The following is a 22622-nucleotide window of genomic DNA, read 5'->3' as shown; positions in this document are numbered from 1 at the left end:
TTGGGCAAGCTGGTAAATATATATAAAAAATTCTATACGTTGTATGTTATTGTGAAAATAGTAAGAGATATACTTCTGCAAATATTTGCACATTAAGTCAGATATTCGACGTTCCACTAATGAAAATACGACGAGTGTTTTAAACATATGAGACGTACGAATGCATCCTCTTCATATATATATATGAATTTCCTTTAATATAAGAAAGAAGATAAAATAAAAAAAAGTATTTCTCTCTGTGTCAATCTCATAAAATTTATAATTTATAATACAGTTGAATAAAGCACTTTTTTTTAACTGAATAGGGTATTACCGCGTCAAATATGATTTAAAAGGCTGGCATGCAATTGCAAATTATTTAAATTCTACACCTAGAAAGTATAAAAGTATAAGTGTCATCAATCGTGCTAAAATCGTTGATGACGCGTTTCATTTGATGATGGAACGTCAGCTTGACGTATCTTTATTTTGGAATCTCACGCAATTCTTATCGCAAGAGACAAATTATGTAGTATGGTATCCAATGATTAAAGTGTTCGAATATATGTCCACTATATTTCCATTTCCAGAAGACGAAGTTAAGTTCATCGATATTAAGGTAAAATGATCAGTACGTATTAGGTGATATAGTAGTGTCTCGCGATAGGAGCACGCGCAGCGACACGTAAGCGTGAGACCGGCCATGTATCTTTACGCGATCTGCCGAGTTTTTTCAGATTATATTTAACGAAGATTAACGATTACTAGAAAAAGTGCGAAAACTTATTGTTTTTACTTTTTATGTCAACAACTGTTGAGCAATTTCGGATCATAGCATGATTATGTTAATAAAATGATTCAATTACGTTTATTTATTACCTCAATTTGAAATGAAGTGAGGCAAAAAGAAATGAGTAATGGAAGAACAAAGTATTGTCACGTTTTTATGTTCTAAATGTTAAACATTTTTTGGATGTCGAATTTTATCAATATTAGGATAATGACAAGTCGATTTTCTTCGATAAATATTATGAACATAAATCATGTTTTTATATCGATAATTGGTAAATAATTTTCTAAAAATGAACTGTTACTTAATGGATCAAATGCAAATAGGCCTTTTATTAGTTTTATTTTGAAATTAAATATAAGAAATTAAAAAAAATGATTCTGTTTTTGTTAGTATTATGCACTTTAAACAATTTGTTATATATGCGCATCTATTAACTTCAAGACACTAATTGTTTAAAAAATATTAAGACGTGTATACGTATCATACCGAGAGAGCACAGAGAATCCAAAAACATAATTTTTCTAAAGTGCCAAATTATGAAAAGCCTTCATGCGTCCAATTTTTGATATAAAAACGCTAATTCTCTGCCTCTTTTCAGGTATATAAAAGTTATTGTGTATAAAAATTCGCAATAAAGTCGAAATAATTTTAGACAGTACTCTAAAGAAATACAATTACATAACTCTCTCGGGAATATTATGTCCCTCAAATAAATATTTAATAGAATTACACAAAAATCTATTGACAAAATATATCTCATTTCCGTCGAGTTCTGATATGCACTCCCAGTAAACAAGAAAGGATTAAAATGGATTGAAATTTTATCTATCCTAATGCGTATTTTAAATATAGAAAATCTTTTTTTGGATTCAATTCGATTCAATACAAATTCGGTTAGATTCAATTTAATTCAAATGAATATATTTGCATTAAAGGATTGAATTTTCTGTTCAGAATTTTGAATTAAACAGTATTCACGATGCACAGAAAAAGCTGATATAACTTTTAGATTGAAAAGCATAAAAATGTGCTTCATGCAATTCTTATAAACGAATAAAAATGCGTTCCTGATTGAAAAGGATTCGTTTTAACGTTCACGAATGCGTATTTCTGAAAATCTTAATCCATTTCAATCCTTTATCGATTACAGGTCTACCAATACTGTAATTATAAATCATGTTACGAAGTACACTACAGATTTTTCGTACAGGATATCGATTATCTAACTTTCTCTCTAAAGCGGAAATGTGAAACCTTTTTTCAAGGGTAAAAATGTGAAAAGTGAAAATTTGTATGTATATATGTGTACATACACATATGCACAGATGCATACAAAAAATTTTCACTTTTCACGTTCCCACTCTACAGAAAAAAGTTATGATAGATACATATACATATATATATATGTATATCGAAACAATTACTTTCATAATAGAAACTTTATTTTGGGAACTCGCATTCAAAAACTCATTTCACTTTAATATATTGGGTAAAAAGTTACATAATTCTGCACCTTCTCTACTCTGAATGATTTTTATTTATGAGAATTGAATTTTGCTACTTAATTCTATTTATTAGCCGTGTCGCGTACTGCTTGCGGATAATCGGTTTTTTTAGAATTCATTTCGAACAGATTATTATAGAAAAATATGGGAAGGTGAATCCTTTTTGTATTCGTCATCTGCGCTATCCGGGATAACGTGCCTTATTATAATGGATGAACATAAAGTTTATGTCATTTAGGCAAAATTTAGAGAATTATTGGATAAGCCTCTAATGGCAATACTACTTAAAGAACACCTAATGGAAAATGACTTTACTGAATCTTTCAAACAAGAAATATTAAAATGGTCTTGTACGCTCAAACATAATCAGTGCGCAGTAAAGGCCAGAAATACGTTAGGACACCATCTTCAGAATCCTGAAATAGAACCGTAATACTTTTTTATAAATATAAAACATCTTTACTCATACAGTACAAAGTAAGCCAGCAATATTGCATTAACACTGTATAAGCGTACAAGTAATATTGCTGTAATGCTGAACATGTTACAGCAATGTTGCTGCAAGGTTCTGTTGGTAATCGAAACTTTTTCTGATTCACGCCTTAACAAATTGTCTGTTAAGATATATAAGCAACATTTTTAAATGTATGTACTTTATGCATTTTTATTCTTTTTTAAAAAACCGTAGAGTTCCATCAGAGTGGAAGCACTGGACATATTGCAGAGGTTTCATATTATGCTATTATGCTTATTATTCCACGTGGTTCAGTGCAAGGAATACATGGTTGAGAAAACTTGACCACGATCTGTTACCATTCTTAGCTTGTTGTGAAACTGATTGGATCATTACTGACCATTTAACAAATTTATTTGTAAATCGATTTACACAAAATGAAAGGGAAGATGTTGCGGTTATTCGTTCTTATTTAAACATTTTTCATTCAATTGTCAGTAAGCATGCTAATACCTACAACGTGCTTCAGAATATATTATATAACTTGGAGGATATAAAACCAAAGTGAGAGCTCCTTTTATAAATATAAATATACATTTAATAACAATAAGTTATTATATAAAATTATAATTATCTGAATTTATTTTATAGAGAAATCAAAACGTTAACAGCACTAACAGATATTATTAATTATGTGTATTCCATACCAATTCTGAACAAGGCAAGTAAATTTAATTCAAGTTTTATATATAATATTTGGTTTCTTTAAAAATTCATATTAATAATTAATGCTCGTAATATAATGTATATGTTTCTACAAGACTGCTCTTTGTTTTTTTTATTCTTTAGGATAATGTTTATTCTAGTATTCAATGAAATATTTTTAGACTGTAGTGTAAGTACGTAACAACTATGAAATAAAGGTATTAAATGATAAAGCTGTCTTTAGAACTTTAATTAATTTAGTGTGAATTTATATACATATTCTGCAAATTGCACTTATAAAAGTACTAATTCTTGATCAATGTAAGTCAAACGACATTATCAAAGTCAAAATTGCAATGATTAAATTAAATTAGAGCAATAATGCGCGCGATAAACAGCCGAGTACAAAATATCCAAGTTCATGTCAAAAGACGTTAGAGATTAAAATAATTTTAATATGTTGCGCCAATTCCTTTATCTCAGGGTTAAATCAGGGGGTCTTTCAGTTTTAGGCATTTATGTTGAATTTAATTTTCAGTTTTAGGTAGTTGTATCGCAAACACATTACTTAAAAATAACTTTTCTTAAGATTTTGTTTGAAACATTTACTATTTTAAGTAATGATATTCTCTATACATACGCATAATTCTTAGGGGGTGGAGGGGGTACCCAGGCAAATATTAATTATGAAGCTTTAGAAATATTGCAATCTTTGCAATCTTTTCCTTACAAAAATTTTTACGAAATATTTATTTAAATTTTAAATCACTAACAATCCATCTTAATCGTTCAAGGCTTTCGTCTCCTAATTGTATAATGTATTTGTTTCAGATTCCCCATGAACTGGAAAATATTACATACTGCTTAAGTGAGAGTGATCTTTCACGTATTCAACATAAGATACAAACACGAATTTCAGAAATTAACAGACATATAGCACATTTTCAGTTTATAAATGTTCCTTAAGTTTGTTTGAGTTTCTATACATTTGTTTGTGATTAGAATCAGTTGAAAATAACATAAAATACTGCTAAATGTTTCACGTTTAACTTTGACTATGTGTTCATTACGTCTTTACATGCATCTATATTTTCTGTCTTTAGTCTTGCTTCATTTAATTAAATATTATTAATCATACTATGTTATTAATATTATTGATGTTTTGTATTATATGCGCTTATTGTCGGTATTTCATATTATTAATATTATTGTTTCATTATAGCTCAAAATAAATAAAGATGTGTAATTAGTTATCAGTAGAAGCATTACAAAAATATGCATACGTATACGGGATGGAGTCGCGCCATTTTGCATGAAATGAAATTCCTCGACTAATTCTCTTTTCCTTGTGTGTGCATTGGGATAGAATTTAATAATTCTTCATGAAGCGATTCTTTATTTAATTTCATTTCACGATATTCAATTTTTTCCATTTTTACAAAATGACGACACAAATGATTGTCAAACAAGAACTGAACGTCCAAAGTGGCCACAATTGTCACATATATCTTTCGTAAGTATCACGATTATAATATCAGAATGGCTTTGTCGAGTAACGCCATCTTCATGATGAGGCTCAAAACTTTTCAGACGACCCTCGTATATGTATATATATATACATATATAGATATAGATATATATAAAATATGTCTCATCATTTAGTTTCAACTCATTCTCATTGATCACTCTAGAGAAATATAACATCCATTCATTTGAAACGGAGCATCAGGAACCTCTATAACTACAAATTAAAATAGAAATTAATTAATTTATAATTGTATAGTTACTTCGATAAAATACTTTTTTTAATTAAATAAGATACTATCGCGTCAAATACGATTCATTAACTTGAGGCACCATTGTAAAATATTTAAATGATACAGCTGGAGATTATAAGAGTATAAGTGTCATCAATCGTGCTAAAGTCATTGATGATGCGTTTCATTTTATGATGGAACGTCAGCTCGACGTATTTATATTTTGGAACTTCACGCAATTCTTATTGCAGGGCACAGATTATGCAGTGTGATATCTAACGATTAAAATATTTGAATATGTATCCACTATATTTCCATTTTCAATGGATACAATTAAGTTCATCAATGTTAAGGCAATGTCCAATAGATGTTATATTTAACGAAGAAGTTATTTACAAAAACGCAAAATTAAATTATTTTTGTATTTACAACTGTTAAATAATTTCAAAATGCGATATACACAAATATATGTATATATATTTATTTATTTATATATATATATATATATAGATATATATAAAATATGTCTCACCTCATTTTAGAAAAAATTAGAAGAAATGTTGGATAATCCAACGATATTTATGTTTAAAGAAATTAAGTAACCAAATTTAAATATCTTATAATATGGCTGTGTGTGTGAGAACTGGTCATCAGATTTGGAAATAAAATCTCGAATAGAAACCGCTCGAAGGGCGTTTATATATAAGACCCAGAAGAGTCCTTACCAATACGGACTTCGATCTCGATCTTAGAATGAGATTCATTGAATGCTACTTCTGGTCAGTACATACTGTATGGAATGAAGGGTTGAACATTAAAAATACCTACAATCAGTAGAATATAGGCTTTTGAAATGTGGTTCTTACGTAGAGAGAGAGAGAGAGAGAGAGAGAGAGAGAGAGAGAAAATCCTAAAGATAAAATGGACAGAAAGAATATTCAACAACGAAGTATTGAAATGGTTAAACAAAGATAGAGAGATACTGACCACAATAAAGAGGAGAAAGGCTGCATATCTGGGACATATCATGCATAATACAAAATACCAGCTTGCAAATGATTATTGAGAGTAAAATGGAGGATAGAAGAGGGATAGGACGAAAGAAGTTGTCATGGATAGTGAAATATAAGACACACTGGACCGAACTAATCACCATGTAAGGGCTGATACACACGGACGAGAAGAGGATGAAAAATGTGGTTGCGGACATCCATTAATTAGTGGATATGCATACGGTAACAGATTAGTTGTACTGCTATATTAATATTTTTATTTAAAATTTTGTTAAGGACCACAAGAGTAATAAGTATATTTTTATATTTGCGCAGTGTTTAAGTGATTCACAATTTATAATTTATATTATGTTTCTTAGTATATTTATAACGAATCGTATGCGGTCCTTACGTCGTTCGACTATGACAGAGGAATACTCAACTGTAGTTGATTGGTTCTTGCATTCTGACCCGGTTCGAACCCTGGGTGGAAACTAGAGCCATTCATACTACACCGTGTATAGTATGAAATTTGCACTCATTTTATTTCTAAGAAACAAAACGAAAACGCAATTTATCTCCGAGATCGGTTTCTTTCATCAATACATAACGTAAAATTATTCCATTTGATAGCGATATTTCTTATGAATTCTATATTCGATTGAATTTGTTTAAAAAAAGAAAACGAAAGCAATGGATGATAAGCGCGTCTCTTCGACGGAAATAGCGCCTGTCGTCTTGAACGATGCGTCTCAAAATTCGAAATCTCCAAACTACAAAATTCATAAATGTCACTCGGAGAAACGTGACGGCACGTTGAATGAAGAAAGTATACAAGACGTGATCGATCGCGAAAATGTACCCACGATTTATATTGAGACGTCGGATGAGGACGACGTATCCGAGAGATTTTCGGGTGATGTCGAACGAACGGAGACCCAACTTCCACTCACGACAGATCTAGGATCATCCGTCGGTTATGGAAGAGAATTCGCGTATTGTATTCTCGCTGTGAATTATAATTTTTGAAGGAGAAATATTTTGAAGACAATCTATTTTCTTTTTTTTTTTAGCGAAAATTACGGAGACAGTTTTACTTACTATATATGTATATATATGAAAATATTTCGTGAAAGCGAAGACGGAGATATTTGTAAATTACTTTATATTATTATAGTACAAAAAGATAATAAAACATTGAATTAATTAATCATTAATATTCGTGTAATTTAAGAAATGTCTTATTTCAGAATTTTTTGCTCAGGATTAACAAAAATATATTAATTAAATTTATAAAGAACTATATTGATGCTTCTTCCTACTTGGATTGTGACATTTTCTTGACTCAAAAATTAGCGATGTAATAGAGCAGTCTAAACATCTGTGTGTAAACTATATTAAAATGTCTTTTTTAATAAAGAATAACATTTGCAATTGATAGAATAAATTTGTAAAATATTTCGAAAACTTCTCTTGTGTTCTGATAATCAATAAATATATATATATATATATATATTTGAAACTGAAATATGTCTAACAAGATTATAAACAAAGCTAACAACTGTTAAATTGAGATGAATATTATTTTATTATATTTCGAAAGAGTTTTTGATATATTTCACAAGTGTACTATATCAAATGTAAATATATATTGTTTTATTAAAAATTATATTCTATTTTTACGTCATCAATCTGAAGATTCACAGTGATTAGGAGCCTTAATTAAATTAATTAAATTTTTTCCAACAATTTCATATTTAACAATACTACTAAATGTATGTATTATTAAATACTATAAACAAAAAATACAATTTATATAAAAAATACTCGATCAAAAGTATAAAAAATGCTCAGGTTTTTTCCATCGTCGAAATAAAATTATTTATCAGAAAGAAAATTATTCCATTTAGATCTCTTCTTCACGAGCGCGCTCAGAAGCTCTGGTTGGAGATGACGAGTCTTCGGGAAAAACTGACCAAAGAAACGGCTCTTTGGAAAAAGGAGAAAGAAGAATTTCAATTTTTACGCGAAAGAAGCAATGCTCTTGCGTTTGAAGAGGCAACCGCCGCCGCGCAGGCCGCAGCCGCGGCTTATGCCGTTGAATCGCCGCTCTCAAGCGATTTAGGTAATGATTAAATTATCAATCGTAATTTGTACTTTGATTTATTGCTTATAAAACGAGTATTTTTATCAAACGAGTGAATTAAAAAAGTAAAAATACATTTTGGAAAATTATAAATGATTCATTCTTAAATGAGTGAATCTTATAGAACTTTAGATTTTTTAAATAAATTTTTAAAGTAATATATGAATTTATTTTAATATTATTAAGGCTCCCATTTATTTACTATTACTGTCTTGGATATTTCTATATTAAAATATTTTACAAGAACTTTTATTGCATATTTTTTTGCTGCTAACGTCACACTCTAAGATAATGTAGAGAACACAAAGCTTTAAATCTATCCGTTTTTTTTTATTTCCTTAACTACTTGATTTAATCTCCACATTGAGAAAAAATATACTAAATTTTAATAAATATTTAATATTTTTTATTTGAATTACCAACTAAACATTTACTTACCTACAATAAATATTTGCTCAAAAAGAAATGATAGGTAACTTGTGAATTAATATACCTATTTTATATTTAATAAATATTTAGTTGATAGATACTATTCAAACAAATAATGCATTAAAATTTCGTATATATTTTTAATGCACCCGTTTAAAATTAATAATAACGTTTATACGATGAATCTGTAGGTAGCATCGTCGACTTTACGTCAGAACCGAGTATCAGGGAACTCACGATACTCGAGTATGAGAAAAATCTCGCCAAGTATCACGACCGACACTCCTTCGAGCAAGCTGAGCTACGTTACAATTCGTACAAACGCGCACTTGTCGACGCCTACAAGCAGAAGCTGTCGGAGGTCGAGCGTCTCTGTGATGAGGAATTGGAGAATATACAGCAAAACGCAAATTACTTGCAGTCATTCAAGGAGATTGCGTCTCAATGGTCCATCGACGAGAACGATCACGGTGATTCACAGCACGGTTGCGACAATCAATCCGAATCCACAGAGCCATCCAAAATCGTCGAAACCAGTCCAAGCAACGACTGGTGCATATATGGAAAAATCGACAACGAGGTCAATATGATCCCGGAAATTCTGTCTGTCCGTTTTAAACGGGACGAAACGACATAAGAATCATTCTGCTCTCTACTTTTATTGATGATTATTATTGTTAATATTATTTTATAATTATATTGTACAACTTTACTTTATATATATATTCTTTATAAGAGAATAAATTAAATCTCTCCTTTTTTTCTGTAGCTGAACAATGACGACGTTATAAATAGCATGGTAATTTGCTCTGGCAGTAATTGAAGGCAATTCAATTTGTTGTACTCATATGTTTGAGACATACATTATATGTATATATGTATAAAAAAAAGCATGCATATGCTAAGCGCATTTAATCTGAATTTTATATTTTAGAAAAAATGTTTTCAGGACTATATTATTATATTTGTCTTAATAAATAACATCCAAATTCTCTGTCAAGACATACAATAATATAAATAAAAAATTTAGAAGATATTTTTATTGAAATATTTCTTTACAATTTGTAGAATTAAAACGACCAAGAGAACTATTCTTCATTGGCTATATTTTTGCGAACTGAAATCAGAAATATTTAAATTATACAAATAAATTTAATCAATTTTAAATGAAGTGTGACATTATAATGAACGGCCCAAGCGGAAGGATTGTCTTTATTTATTTTCAACAGAATCATATAAAAGTCATCGCACAAGGATCGATATAAACATATGTATATAAATCGACTTACGACTCTGATACAGTTACGGCAATCTTTATGCTTAAGTAGTTATTGTTGTATTCATTTATATATGATCGATAAATATCAATATTAATTACCATCGTGCATTTTTTTGCATGATCGACAAACATAATCTTTTTTAATACGAAGGTACCGATCATCGACGCGAGCCTTGGTTTTCTTCAATAAATATTTACTTAATTCAATACGCTCTGCTACAGAAGCCAATTGCATCTAAACAAATATAATAATAATTAATTCCAAATTAGTTAAATAATTTCAAACTAAATTAATTAACCAATGTGTCTACGACTATTTTGTGTTTCAAGTTTATTTTGTGTTTTAAATCATTTTGCACTTACATCAATTTCCGTAGGTTTCGTCGGCAACTGTTTATTTGAAAATAAAAACTGTGCTTGCTTCTTAAGGTATTCATGTAGAGAGGCTTCGAATTTCTTGAATGTCATTTCATCAACATCGCGTTTCTTCAATGTAGAGTCTTGATTAAATCTACCGTCGTTTCGTTTCACACTTTCATGAAATGAAAATTCATCAATCAGGGGGGTCAATACCTCAACGGAATCGATTTTTTTATCAAAGGTTCGACGTTCCGCAGATCGTATGGGCGGCAGGATCGACGATCCAGATTCGTCTTGAAAAATAACAATGAAATGTTTTTCATATTAAGTCATTTTTTACTTCCTCAATCGAGAAATTCTGATTGATGCAAATATATATATTAGTATTAGGTTAGGTTACCATTAGAATTCTTCATGTTACCAAAAGATTCCATTGAAACTATATATATTTTTAAAAATGCGGCAATTATGTAGATTTCTTCGTGTGAGAAATGAAGACCGAAGGTATTTTAGCGTTTTTCTCCGATATTTATTAAATTCGGTGAGCAAGTCTTATCAGATTTCGATTACTTCGAACAAACGATTAATTGCAGGTTGCAGTAGCTATATGGAAGTAACTTTCACCATGGCGACCATGGCTGTATGTACATTTCTTATGGCCCCGGCACACCAGCGCGATGTTCGTCGCGCGTGTACACGATATCCAATGAGAATATACCTTTAGAATGAGAACACCGATAAAGCTGTACACTCATTGGATATCGCGTGTCGCGCGCGACGAACATCGCGCTGATGTGCCGGAGGCATTATTCTTAAGGCTTAGAGCCTTAATTCTTAGGTCTGTTTTTTGTGGCTGAACTAGTGTACACTTTTGTAACTACAAAAGTGAGATAAATATACGTTTGATATTTGTTTAAAGAGAGTTCTAGAACAGTTCTAGTGCAGGAACAGAAAACAGATCGCTTGATGTTTGATCAATATCATTTGCTTGCAGAATAAGCGAGTGCTTCGCCGATCCAAACTTCACTTTCCTTTTTAAATTTTTTTACAAACGTAATATATAATAAGAATAGATTGCGTATTTCTATAAAATTGCTATTATTTTAGAAATATTTGTTTACATATATAGTTTTTTATAATAAAATTTCAATGCTATTTTTGTTTACCGTTGTAATATATTTCTCATTTAATTATTTCCCTTTGTCAGAATTGATGAATATTTTAAAATATAATGCAGAAAATGAATACAAAAACAAATTTACAAAATGATCTCTTCATTTTATTATATAGGTAAGCTAGTACATACAATCGAAATAAGAAACGGATGAGTTTATGAAGAACTTGTAACAAATCTGTTAGGCGTCGTTAGACACATTCATGGCTTTTAAGTCATCACTCGCGTACAAAGCTGATGTCACTTATACACTAAAGTAATATATATAAATTATTTACCAACAATATATCATTGCGTAATTAGAATTACCCTATGAATAATAAAACTATCACAGTTCCTCCGTTTTTTTTCTTCCAATATCTAAAAATTAGTTCCTTTAAAGAGCGAATTGTAATTAACAGACTTATATCTGTATTTATAAAAAGGAAATAGATGATCGGTCTCGACATTACGATCAAATTTCAATAATGGAAATTTTTGACACGATTGTAAAACATAAATTTACAATTTTCGCATGTAACCCATTCTTTTGCATTCCACATCCATTACAAAGAAACTGCAAAACTAGCTTTTTTACGTGTGTATATAGTCCTTATACACACATACACACATTATATATATATATGTATATATTACTATATGGTATAGGTAAGTATATCACAGCTTAAAAGTAAATAAGTCTCGCATCTTCGGGATTTTGCTCCGCCGGACAGTACGGGCATTTCAACCTGGAAATAAATTGATTTCTTTTAAAAAGTGACTTTAAATCAGCACTTAGAAAACATCAACGTACTCCATCCTTGCCGCATATATAACACCTACTTATTCGCATTGGCAAGCTTGTTCAACGCGTCTCGAGAAATGACGTGGCCGCAAACCAGTTTCATCGGCGGATTGTTCTCTGTGCTTTGTTGCCTAAGTATAGGGCAGGCAAAAACAGAATGGTAACGGCTCTGTTTTCCCAGGTCTATCTCGATCTGCACGGAAAGAGAATGGTGTTTTGAATCTTTAATATTTATACACATATATTTAATTATATACACGACTTCGTGCCCTTGTACTTACAGGCAATTCATCTTTACCGTTCCAGATACCGGTAACTTGTCTCTGTTGCATCACTTGCTTGATGTTCAATAGTGCAGGCAGCGCAGTGCATCCTGCGTTGATACTGCAAATGAACAACAAATTATTGTTGATGTTTTGTTAAATTCTTCTTAATTATGAGTACATAAATCATATATACCAAACAGATAATGGACTATCCACACTTAAACCTAATAATGTACACGCTTCTTTAGTGAAAACATCGTGTATCTCGAGCCATAAAGTTGGATCTAATAAATGACTATAGGGAGATGACTGGATCCCATGTGGCAAATAAAGTAATGTTCCCATTAAAGATTGCACTTCTTTCTCGTAACGTACAACGAATTGCGTAAGATTTTGGCGGGCGTATAGTATCGCTTCTCTCTGCTTACTAGGACCTTGTTGAACTAATCTTATAAAATGTAATCTGTGTAATTTAAACTCGAGAGAAGAATTCTGAAAGGAAATAACAAATTTATGATATGTGTTATACACCAATAATATAAAAAAGACTACACATTCACGAATCAGATATTACCTGTGCTAAAAGTGCTTCTCTGTGTTTTTTAGCCCATTCTAATGCTGGTTCAAGATTTCTCTGTTTTAGACAATCTAGTATATAATTCAATTCTGTGAATGGTTCCTTTCTACCTTCATCGGTTTTAATACCAGCTTCCTGTAAATGTTACCAGTTACGTTATTATATGCAATTACATGAATACAAGAAGCATACAAAGTAGTTTAACAAACGTTGCAAAATTGAAAATAAGCAAAGCGATTAATATATCAATTATATATCTATATTATACACATTAATTTAATAATATTTAAATAATATTCAGAGATATATGCAATAATTTTGAATTAAGCAAAATAAATTAAACATAGATTTGATTAAAAGAAACTTACCACTGCTAATTCATCGGCAATATCTAACATTCCTTGACGATAAAAGTGTTGACAGATTATTTGATTCAGAAGATGAGATTTCTCAGGTCCAGAAAATACATCTTCCCTGCTGGTACTAGCGAAATCAGCAATAAAATTTCTGTCTATTGCCTTGCCTACCTTGGATACTGTACTGTGCAGATCGCGATGGTCTGTTGCTAATCTTTGTACAGTATCACGTACTTTTGTCATTGCTTGTTTTAACATTTGTACTTGAGCAGCTGTTAGTTCCTGATTAGGTGGTGCTAATAAAAGTGTATTACAATCAAAGTTATAAAATCAAAGTTGATTATACATTTGTTGTAAAAGAATAAATATATAAATATTATATATTTACATATTCAAATATTTATACACACATATAGTAAATTTATATGTATTATAAGTTTCATAACAGAATATAAATTTTATAATTTATAAAAAATACATTGTTTTAAAAATTATTTTAATGCATCACATAAATATACACTTAAAAAAATCTAATCATTTATTTTAATATCAGTTGAATAATTCCAGTGACGGAACAAGTTACGACATTGCGACAAATACATGTCGAGACAATACTTCAGTAATGAGAAAATATAATAAGATAAATAAATATAAGAAATGAGTAATTTACACTTAATCGCAAATTATTATACTACAATTTATGTAAACACGTAAAACTAGGCTATATAAGTTAAATAGTCTACATGCAGGGCACTGTTTGAGGTTAGTCGATTTCAAAGGATTAAATTTGGATAATACTAAAGACATATACGTTAATAAATGAAGTAATTCATCTATCTGAGTTTGAGCCATTAAGGATCGAGAGCGTGATAAGCCCTCCGAATTACATGATAATAACTACGGAGAAATCGAGATGAAAGACAAAAGCTTTTGGGACATAGGAATATCAATGATCTCATCGCTGTTTACCTTCCTCCAGATCTTTTTTCAGAGATTGTATGTGGTTTATTAAATCACGCAACACTGTCTCCGCATGTTCATTTATCGCACCGAATTTCGACAGAACTTTGTCGACCTCGCGTTCAACAGCATTACACGCCTCCATTATTATCGTATCACTTTTCCCGACTGACATTTGCACTCTGTGGAGCACTGTGAAGAACGTAAACTATATTCCAGAATTTTAAGCTAATATCTCGTGTTACGACGGACGACTAGTCGAATGGCTCTCATTGGCTGTCGGCAGTCATCTGATAATGACATTTTATCGCGCTCATGTGATATAGCCTGCAACTGATATACAGGTTGTTTCAAAATGATCACATTACATGTAAATGTATCGGGAGAAAAATGGATAATAATAGAGCAAAAACATAAAAGCCATAGCTAGATGTTTTGTGCCTAAATAACTTTAGAAATTCGTATCCTACAGTAACAATAAACATTTCATTTCCTTAACATTAGGTCATCTACAGTATTACAAATTTTAAAATTAAAAAGATTACATTATCTGTAAAAATAATAATCTTATACGAATATATTCTTTTTTAATTTTTTATTCTTATTTTTTCATATCAATACTTTTGTAGGAGAAAAATAAACTTAACAATAGGGTAAGTTTAAATGATATAAAGATGTATACAATTAAAAGCATGATTTTTTATTTTTCCAACAATGTTTTCAGAATTATTACATTAAAATTCTTACACATTTCTAAGTAATTGCGATAGATATTTTATATACAAATTAAATTAATGTATAATTATAACTGAACTACGATAATTTCATTTATAGGAATTATTAAGACATACTGGCATTTCATCTTCATAAATTTACATTCCTAATTATCTAGGTAGAATACAAAGTCACAATAAAGGCATAATGATATCATAAGACATCAATATGACATTGTAAAAACGTCAACTTAAAAATGCACTCATAAGTGACAAATAAGATAATGATGATGTATTTATGACATCATTATGATTTCTGCGTTCTGTTCGAGTATATATATTTTCATCGAAAATAATATCGGGGAATGAACGTATACATTTGAAATAAAAATTTCATGAATGGTGGAATGTTCATTAATCAGTGATAGGATTTCCCTGTAACAAAATAATATGTATGTAACTTATGAATATTTAAATATAAGTTATTTATACATTTCGGTAAAATTATTTAACCATGAAATAACAAAATAATTAATTCAATCAATTGGTTTTAATACAATCCATACATATACAATATAAATTATCTAATCTTTGATATTTTTTTACTTACCCATTCTCGAGCCATAACTAGTATGGTCTTACCACTCAACTTTGGCCCAATCAATGGATTCATCTGTGCCATATAGCAACATAGCCAGCTATAAGATAATTTTATTTACGTATAAATTACAAATATATGAACTGAAACATAAAGATGCCGTAAAAATATTACACTTACAATAGCCAGCACGTAAAGCCCGTTATTACCAGGAGAACTTGCAGTATCCTGCAATAAGTGTCAATATAAATTAAAGATTGACGAATATGGATAACTTGAGCAGATGTCGATTTATATCTTTAAAATATCTCTGTTGACCGAAATGTTCAAGGAAAATTAGATCAAATGCAATTATTATTTTACAAGCTATAACATTGTGAGAAGAAATGTTTATACAAGAGGAAATTTTGTCTGTTTCAAGAGATCCATGTACGAATGCGAATTTCAACAGGATGAGAATATACGAAAGCAAAAAAGAGCGCCGAGAGGGATATTTACCCGCGATTTGGTCCCTTTGGAACGAAAAGTGGTAGAGCTACTCCTAGGAATACCACGGCGCCCCAGAGGAGCGTGAAGGCTATCACAGGTATTACAGATGCGCCCATTTTTTTCCTATCTGATCACGTTCCTCCGAAAAGTAGCGAACGAATACGGAGCCAGCGACCGTATTTCGTATGAGTTATTTACAGGTATTGAAAGGATCACATGAGAGATTCTTCGTACTATTCACGTGACACATCGATTGACCGAAGAACCTGCGAAGAAGATAAGTACGGCACTCGGTTACACTCGGAATGGGTCTGTTCGTTGCAGCTTTTTGCGCTACTTTTCTTTTTTCTTTTTAATATCTAAATAAATATCTATTTTATCATAAACGCAGAAAATATAATACAATACAACTGCAAAAATATTTCGATTATTGCTGCAATGAACAAATTGATCGTCTATCGCGTGAAGTTGTCCCGGATGTTTCGGATGTACAACGTTCGCATCTACGTATATTCGTGCATTATGATTGTAGAGAGAAGTGGGGGAAGGGCGACGTCGCAAAACAGCTGATTTGACAGCATTCCACAGCTGTCATGACGTATATCTAAAAAGTCCCTAAAAAAAAATCTAGATTCCGGAAGTGCGTAAGAATTAATGGACATTGAATTGGTAATCGAATGTGGTCTGAACGTTGGCGCGATACCGTTTCTTGTGAGTGACATGGCCAACGATCTGAAGTTGGCGTCAGCAGCTGACTTCTGCATGCTTCTGCGCTGAGAGACGTGAGAGTACGTTTCCATGTGGGTTGATGACGTTATTTCGAAATGAGACGCAACGTGTAATGTATGTAACATATAATCACATTGCGTGTTTTGATGCGACAGTTGGTGATAGGCAGCCGCAGGTTGAGTGTACTGTCGCGCGCGATCCTTGCTCGAGGGCGGAGAATAGTTGATAAGCCAAGACACTTGGAAGACCAACGGAGACCAGCCAGGAATTTTTTTTGTCAGAAGAATTTATTGAGAAACGAATAAACGTTATCCATTCACGATGAAGAAAAAGGTAAACTTTTCTTCTTACGTTACGCAAATGCATGGAATTGCATTTTTTTGTTTTGCATAAGTCTTTCTTATGGAGACACGTCTTTGTTCTGAGACAAAATGAGTGTGTATCATTTTATTTTAGGTACTGTTAATGGGTAAGAGTGGGTCCGGAAAAACGAGTATGCGCAGCATTATTTTTGCCAACTACATTGCTCGTGATACTCATCGTCTAGGAGCAACGAGTAAGCTAAACTTATGCTAATAGTCCTAAGTATTCATAATCCGTTTTTATTTCAAAACCGTCTTAAGTAATATCTTAAGATGCTAATACAGTTTTGTGATTGATGTGAATACATCAATTTGAATAAATTAATCAAAGTTGTATTAACATCTTGAGACATTAATCCCCTTAAGGTAATCTTGAATTAAGAACAGATTGCCAGCCTAAAGGGAGACTAATATAATGTAATTTGTTACAGTTGACGTAGAACATTCCCACGTTCGTTTTCTCGGCAATTTGGTTCTGAATTTGTGGGATTGCGGAGGGCAGGAGGCATTCATGGAGAATTATTTTGCATCGCAGCGTGATAACATATTTAGAAATGTAGAGGTGTTGATTTATGTCTTTGATGTGGAATCGAGAGAGCTGGATAAAGATATGCATTATTACCAGAGCTGTTTAGAAGCAATACTGCAGAATAGCCCAGAGGCAAAGATATTTTGCCTAGTTCATAAAATGGATCTTGTGCAAGAGGACCAACGCGATTATATATTCAGGGAAAGAGAGGAAGATTTGAAAAGACTGAGTTTACCTTTAGAGTGCACTTGCTTCAGAACTAGCATATGGGATGAAACCTTATACAGGTATGTATCAGATAAGAACATAATTAAAGCAGACAAATAAATCTTCGTTATTGTAGAGCATGGTCATCCATTGTATATATGCTGATTCCCAATGTGAAGGAACTTGAACAAAGCTTGAACCAGTTTGCTAATATTATCGACGCGGATGAAGTGCTTTTGTTTGAAAGAGCGACCTTTCTAGTAATAAGTCATTGTCAACGGCAGTTTCACAGAGACGTTCATCGTTTCGAAAAAGTTTCCAACATAATAAAGCAATTCAAATTGAGTTGTAGGTAAGTATGAGTCATGCAAAAAAGTAACAAGTCCGACAAGAAAAAGATGCAACTTTTGCAGTTTTTATTAATTTTGCAGTAAGTTAGCGGCACAATTTCAAAGTATGGAAGTTAGAAATACCAATTTCGCGGCCTTTATCGACATATTTACCTCGAATACATACGTGATGGTCATCATGTCCGATCCAACTATACGTAAGTATTTTAAGTATTTGTACAATTCAAATCCAATATCGATTATATATATATTTAAAAAAAATATATATTTATTTACATGGCTGGGTATGTATTTAAAAAAACTATATTTGTATATAATTTTATTTTGTATTTGTATTTCATCGAAGCATATAAAAGTATTTTGTATTTTATATTTCAGTATTAATAATGAAAGATTGAAAGTATTTTATATTTTATATTTCAAATACTAAGATTGACAATCAATCTTATTATTTGAATTACAAAATACAAAAAACTATCAACCTTTCCATTTTAAATACAAAATACGTAATACTTTCATGTGGTCCACTGAAATACAAAACATACTTGTCTTCTAAATATGTATTTTAAATAAAAATATTTCAAATATATGTCCTATATAAAGTATAATCGAGCACTTGACACTCAAGGCATTACCGTGTTTCCTGATATTGAAGTTTGTTAAAACGAGCATCTACTTTCAGCATCTGCGGCGACGTTAATCAACATACGCAACGCACGAAAGCACTTTGAAAAGTTGGAACGTGCCAGCCAGAGTTCGGCGTTGACTAGATAGAAGTCGGCGCGACCCAGGCGCCTTGTCACCCGGGTCCATCCTATTAATAATTGCTGAATTTCTGGAATCGCGTATCGTTAAGATAAAGCGCGATTACGGGGATACGATTGTTGACGAGATCGAGTTACAAAGTATACTTTAATGTATGGCTTCTTCAATGTGAGCGTTTATGACAAAATAAGTATATAATCGACGTATCCGAAAGAGGCTGACGATTATCACTGTATTTCAGGCCATATATTAGGACTTTATTGATATGAATTCATCCCACATGTTACATACGGATATAATATATCTGTCATAATACATCTGCCAGTTATCGATGTAGAATAGTTTCCATATTCGCAATTCTCTTGCTTCACATTCGGAATTATTTTTTGTTCTTTAATTCAATAATCATTTGTGATTCGAAACATGTCGCAATAACATCCAACGAATATTAGTTATAATTAATTATCACCATATGTTTGTTCTACATCTGCATGGTATTACGATATAACAATGCAAGACTGAGTATCCATTTAAGAGCTTCTATTCTCATAGCTGAATCACGACAATAGAAAAGTTCTGATGAAAATAATCGATATATAATCGCGATATGTTTTAATTATGTGTTCACTGATAGATTTCTTTACTGAAGATTGTCCTCAAATATAAAAGGAACTTTTAAGTGGATGTGCAATCTGTGCTGCATCGGAGTATCATATTGTGATTGTAAAGATAAATAGTTAACGTCAATTTGGTAGGAAAGGAATTTACGATGTGTTTATATGTTTACAATCCTCAAAGATATAACAATTTAAAACTACGATGTATTTTTTAAATGTGCAAATAAATTATAACCACAAGCAAGCTTATATTTCTTCCATGAATGAGTATATTTAATATTATAAAATTAATAGAAATATTTCCGATGAAATAAGCTAAAAAACAAATTTAAAATCACCTGATTTAAAAACTTTTAGAATAATCAAAGATTGATCAGATTCTAAGTTTACTCGATCAAAGCTGTTTCTTTCTGGTTCCAATATATTTTATAAAGTCGAAGCATTTCTGAATTAAAAAAAAATAGACGTGGTTCATTTGTTTTATGATAGATCAGAGGGAAGTTAAATTTCCCGCCGTTGAGTTGTTAAATGGCGGATTTGTGTGCTGTCATTGCTCTTCACATTAGGAAAATAAGTTTCTGATGGTTCATTTTATCGTTATTACTCGGATGTCGTGATGGATAGAATACTGAAGGGGATCATGAAGTACAGAAAGTGTCACCGGGAAGGCATGGTGAAGCAATTCCAACAAGTTAAAGATCATCCCGAGGTATGTTCGTGTGATAAAAAAAAAATCTCGCGTGACAATTTTTTCGATAGATAGGTATATAGGTACATCTGCACTGCCACGCTGAGTGTGGTCCACGTGTGTTTTGTTGATACTATCTCGGAGCAAGAGAGTGGTAGTGGGCCGTAAAAAATACTCTTTCGCAACTCCATTTATTAAATACGACTTAATTAATAAGATCACTTATTTTAAATGTAATGGCTCGAAGCATGACCTCAAACCATGACCTCGAATTATTGATTGACCAATAATTGATTAGAGTACTCGTATTTAATGACAGCAAAATGTTTACCCATGTTTACCTTACTGACCTATATGTAATATGGGGAGGTAATTGTGTTATGTTTTTACCAATAGAGTTATTTTATGTAGATTTATTATCTTACAATGTTATGCTAGGAGAATGTCTGTTCTCTGCTTTTATCACTCATAGTTATTTTATCGATAATATACCGTACGTAGATTAGAATATATGTATACCGACTGTAGGATATATCTCGATTAGTGGATTCTGTTTTTACTATAGTATGTATTTCTGTTTCTATTAGTAGAGTAGTTTCTTTGGCAATGCCGTAGATTATGATATTTTAGAGAGGTGTTAAAAATGCATTATTGTATTTTTACATCAATAACGAAATATATGTAGAATATTTAATTTTTAAATATAATTAAAAAAATATATTTCTATATTTATATATCTTTCTGTTTTTTAAAATAAAAATAAAGAATATCTAGGAATTTAGGAAAGAGACGCCTATTCCTACTACGCGGATTTTGAAACTAAAGTTGGATACGTTGTATAATCAATAAGAATCTTATTTTATGTATAACTTTTCTATATTATATATATATATTCTTTCTACTGTTTTTGAAATATAAAAATATATCGAAAAATCTAAGGAAGAAATACCTTCGTATTTCATTTTTGAACATTTTAATAAATAAATAATTATATTATTAATTTATTTATTTAATAAAATTCGAATAGACTAAAGTCGGATACATTGTATATTGAAAAAAAATATATATATTACTTACTTTCACCCATGTCGCATATTTATAACTTTGCTAGCACAGCCTGTAATTTGATGTCTGTTGTTGCTTCCTATCACAGCCAAAGGCAGTGTTCTTTACCTGCATGGACTCCCGGATGATTCCAACTAGATTTACGGAAACGAACATTGGAGACATGTTTGTCGGTACGATCTATTATAGTAGCATTATCGCGATCGCATGTAACTTGCTAGTTCATTCTCTAATTTTTCTGATTCTATCGCAGCGTATTTTCTTTTCTACGCTTCTTACAATATCAGAGATCCTCTAATCAGATAATAGCATACGATATTTATTTATTGCAATCTTAATCATATATAACCGTATATTTATTCTTTATCAAAATTTTATTTAAATCAAGGGAGCCACGAGAACTATATAATATATCCAAATTAACATTTTCTTTTCGGAAATGATTTTTTATTAAATTTTGTGTTTTTTATGAATATTATTTTTACGTGTATTATATTTATGTATATTATATATGTTATATACATATATCTTCTTTTATATATTTATAATAAAATTATTTTTTAAATATATCGTAAGAATTTTAGTAGAGGAAAGTCGCCGATACCGACATACCACTTTATTTTTAAACAATATTTCTTGAACAAAAGGGGTAAGAATAAAATTTTAAAAACGTAATTACAAACTGAAAACTGTTCTTTTATCAGATAGTATAAGTAGTTTTTATAATACTATATGCAATTTTTCAATAATTAATTTTTTCGTTAGGTAAGCAAAAATGAGCGTCTGACAAAATGGGCTCCAAAACTGACCCAGTAGGCAGTAATGCTATGTATTCCTATTCTTTTTCTTTTACAGGAATTATCTGTATAAAGTATCTATAAGTGAATGTATATAAGATTTTTCAGAATCATTTTACTTCGTTATAAAATATTTTTATTGAATTATATGCATATTTACTTTATGCTGTTCTGCAAGATGCAAATATGTAACGCGA

The 22622-nt window shown here is 30.9% G+C and overlaps 6 protein-coding genes across 9 annotated transcripts in view; 3 read left to right on the top strand and 3 right to left on the bottom strand.

The window, feature by feature from the left end:
- The first annotated feature begins 6762 nt into the window (after positions 1 to 6762).
- Positions 6763 to 9706, top strand: LOC108761381 (uncharacterized). The gene is made up of 3 exons (XM_018507875.1): positions 6763 to 7180; positions 8096 to 8310; positions 8952 to 9706. The coding sequence occupies exons 1-3, from the start codon at positions 6879 to 6881 to the stop codon at positions 9395 to 9397; spliced, it is 963 nt and encodes a 320-aa protein (XP_018363377.1). The 5' UTR covers positions 6763 to 6878; the 3' UTR covers positions 9398 to 9706.
- A 149-nt stretch (positions 9707 to 9855) lies between these two features.
- Positions 9856 to 10966, bottom strand: LOC108761327 (uncharacterized). Its single transcript, XM_018507782.1, has 4 exons — positions 10800 to 10966; positions 10403 to 10692; positions 10195 to 10274; positions 9856 to 9877 (listed from the first exon to the last, which is right to left on the bottom strand). The coding sequence occupies exons 1-4, from the start codon at positions 10831 to 10833 to the stop codon at positions 9856 to 9858; spliced, it is 426 nt and encodes a 141-aa protein (XP_018363284.1). The 5' UTR covers positions 10834 to 10966.
- Positions 10967 to 11960: 994 nt separating this feature from the next.
- Sou (required for meiotic nuclear division 5 protein souji) lies at positions 11961 to 14749 on the bottom strand. 2 transcript variants are annotated; one of them, XM_018507826.1, is made up of 7 exons: positions 14526 to 14749; positions 13569 to 13852; positions 13198 to 13335; positions 12817 to 13115; positions 12639 to 12741; positions 12396 to 12550; positions 11961 to 12319 (listed from the first exon to the last, which is right to left on the bottom strand). In XM_018507826.1, exons 1-7 carry the CDS (start codon positions 14689 to 14691, stop codon positions 12238 to 12240), a joined length of 1227 nt encoding a protein of 408 aa, XP_018363328.1. In that variant the 5' UTR covers positions 14692 to 14749; the 3' UTR covers positions 11961 to 12237. The 2 variants fall into 2 exon arrangements, with proteins under 2 accessions (XP_018363328.1, XP_018363329.1); XM_018507827.1 differs by having other exon boundaries at positions 11961 to 12301.
- A 537-nt stretch (positions 14750 to 15286) lies between these two features.
- On the bottom strand, positions 15287 to 16620 carry LOC108761357 (V-type proton ATPase subunit e 2). The gene is made up of 4 exons (XM_018507828.1): positions 16326 to 16620; positions 16008 to 16055; positions 15840 to 15927; positions 15287 to 15664 (listed from the first exon to the last, which is right to left on the bottom strand). Exons 1-4 carry the CDS (start codon positions 16430 to 16432, stop codon positions 15644 to 15646), a joined length of 264 nt encoding a protein of 87 aa, XP_018363330.1. The 5' UTR covers positions 16433 to 16620; the 3' UTR covers positions 15287 to 15643.
- Positions 16621 to 16908: 288 nt separating this feature from the next.
- Positions 16909 to 20111, top strand: RagA-B (Ras-related GTP binding A/B). Of its 3 annotated transcripts, none has more exons than XM_018507861.1 (7): positions 16909 to 17104; positions 17201 to 17378; positions 17502 to 17601; positions 17839 to 18223; positions 18280 to 18495; positions 18575 to 18690; positions 19176 to 20111. In XM_018507861.1, exons 2-7 carry the CDS (start codon positions 17367 to 17369, stop codon positions 19265 to 19267), a joined length of 921 nt encoding a protein of 306 aa, XP_018363363.1. In that variant the 5' UTR covers positions 16909 to 17104; positions 17201 to 17366; the 3' UTR covers positions 19268 to 20111. The 3 variants fall into 3 exon arrangements, with proteins under 3 accessions (XP_018363363.1, XP_018363361.1, XP_018363360.1); XM_018507859.1 differs by having other exon boundaries at positions 16909 to 17116; XM_018507858.1 differs by having other exon boundaries at positions 16909 to 17378.
- Positions 20112 to 20411: 300 nt separating this feature from the next.
- The window catches only part of CAHbeta (carbonic anhydrase beta), a 3708-nt gene continuing 1497 nt past the window's right edge, over positions 20412 to 22622 (top strand). Inside the window, exons 1-2 of the mRNA XM_018507874.1 lie at positions 20412 to 20584; positions 21717 to 21801. Coding sequence (XP_018363376.1) covers positions 20492 to 20584; positions 21717 to 21801 — 178 coding nt within the window. The 5' untranslated portion in view covers positions 20412 to 20491. The remainder of the gene's footprint in view (positions 20585 to 21716; positions 21802 to 22622) is intronic.

This window comes from Trachymyrmex cornetzi, unplaced genomic scaffold (genome assembly GCF_001594075.2).
Source record: "Trachymyrmex cornetzi isolate Tcor2-1 unplaced genomic scaffold, Tcor1.1 scaffold248, whole genome shotgun sequence".
NCBI classification, from domain to species: Eukaryota; Metazoa; Arthropoda; class Insecta; order Hymenoptera; family Formicidae; genus Trachymyrmex; species Trachymyrmex cornetzi.
This window is presented reverse-complemented; position numbering and strand designations above follow the sequence as displayed.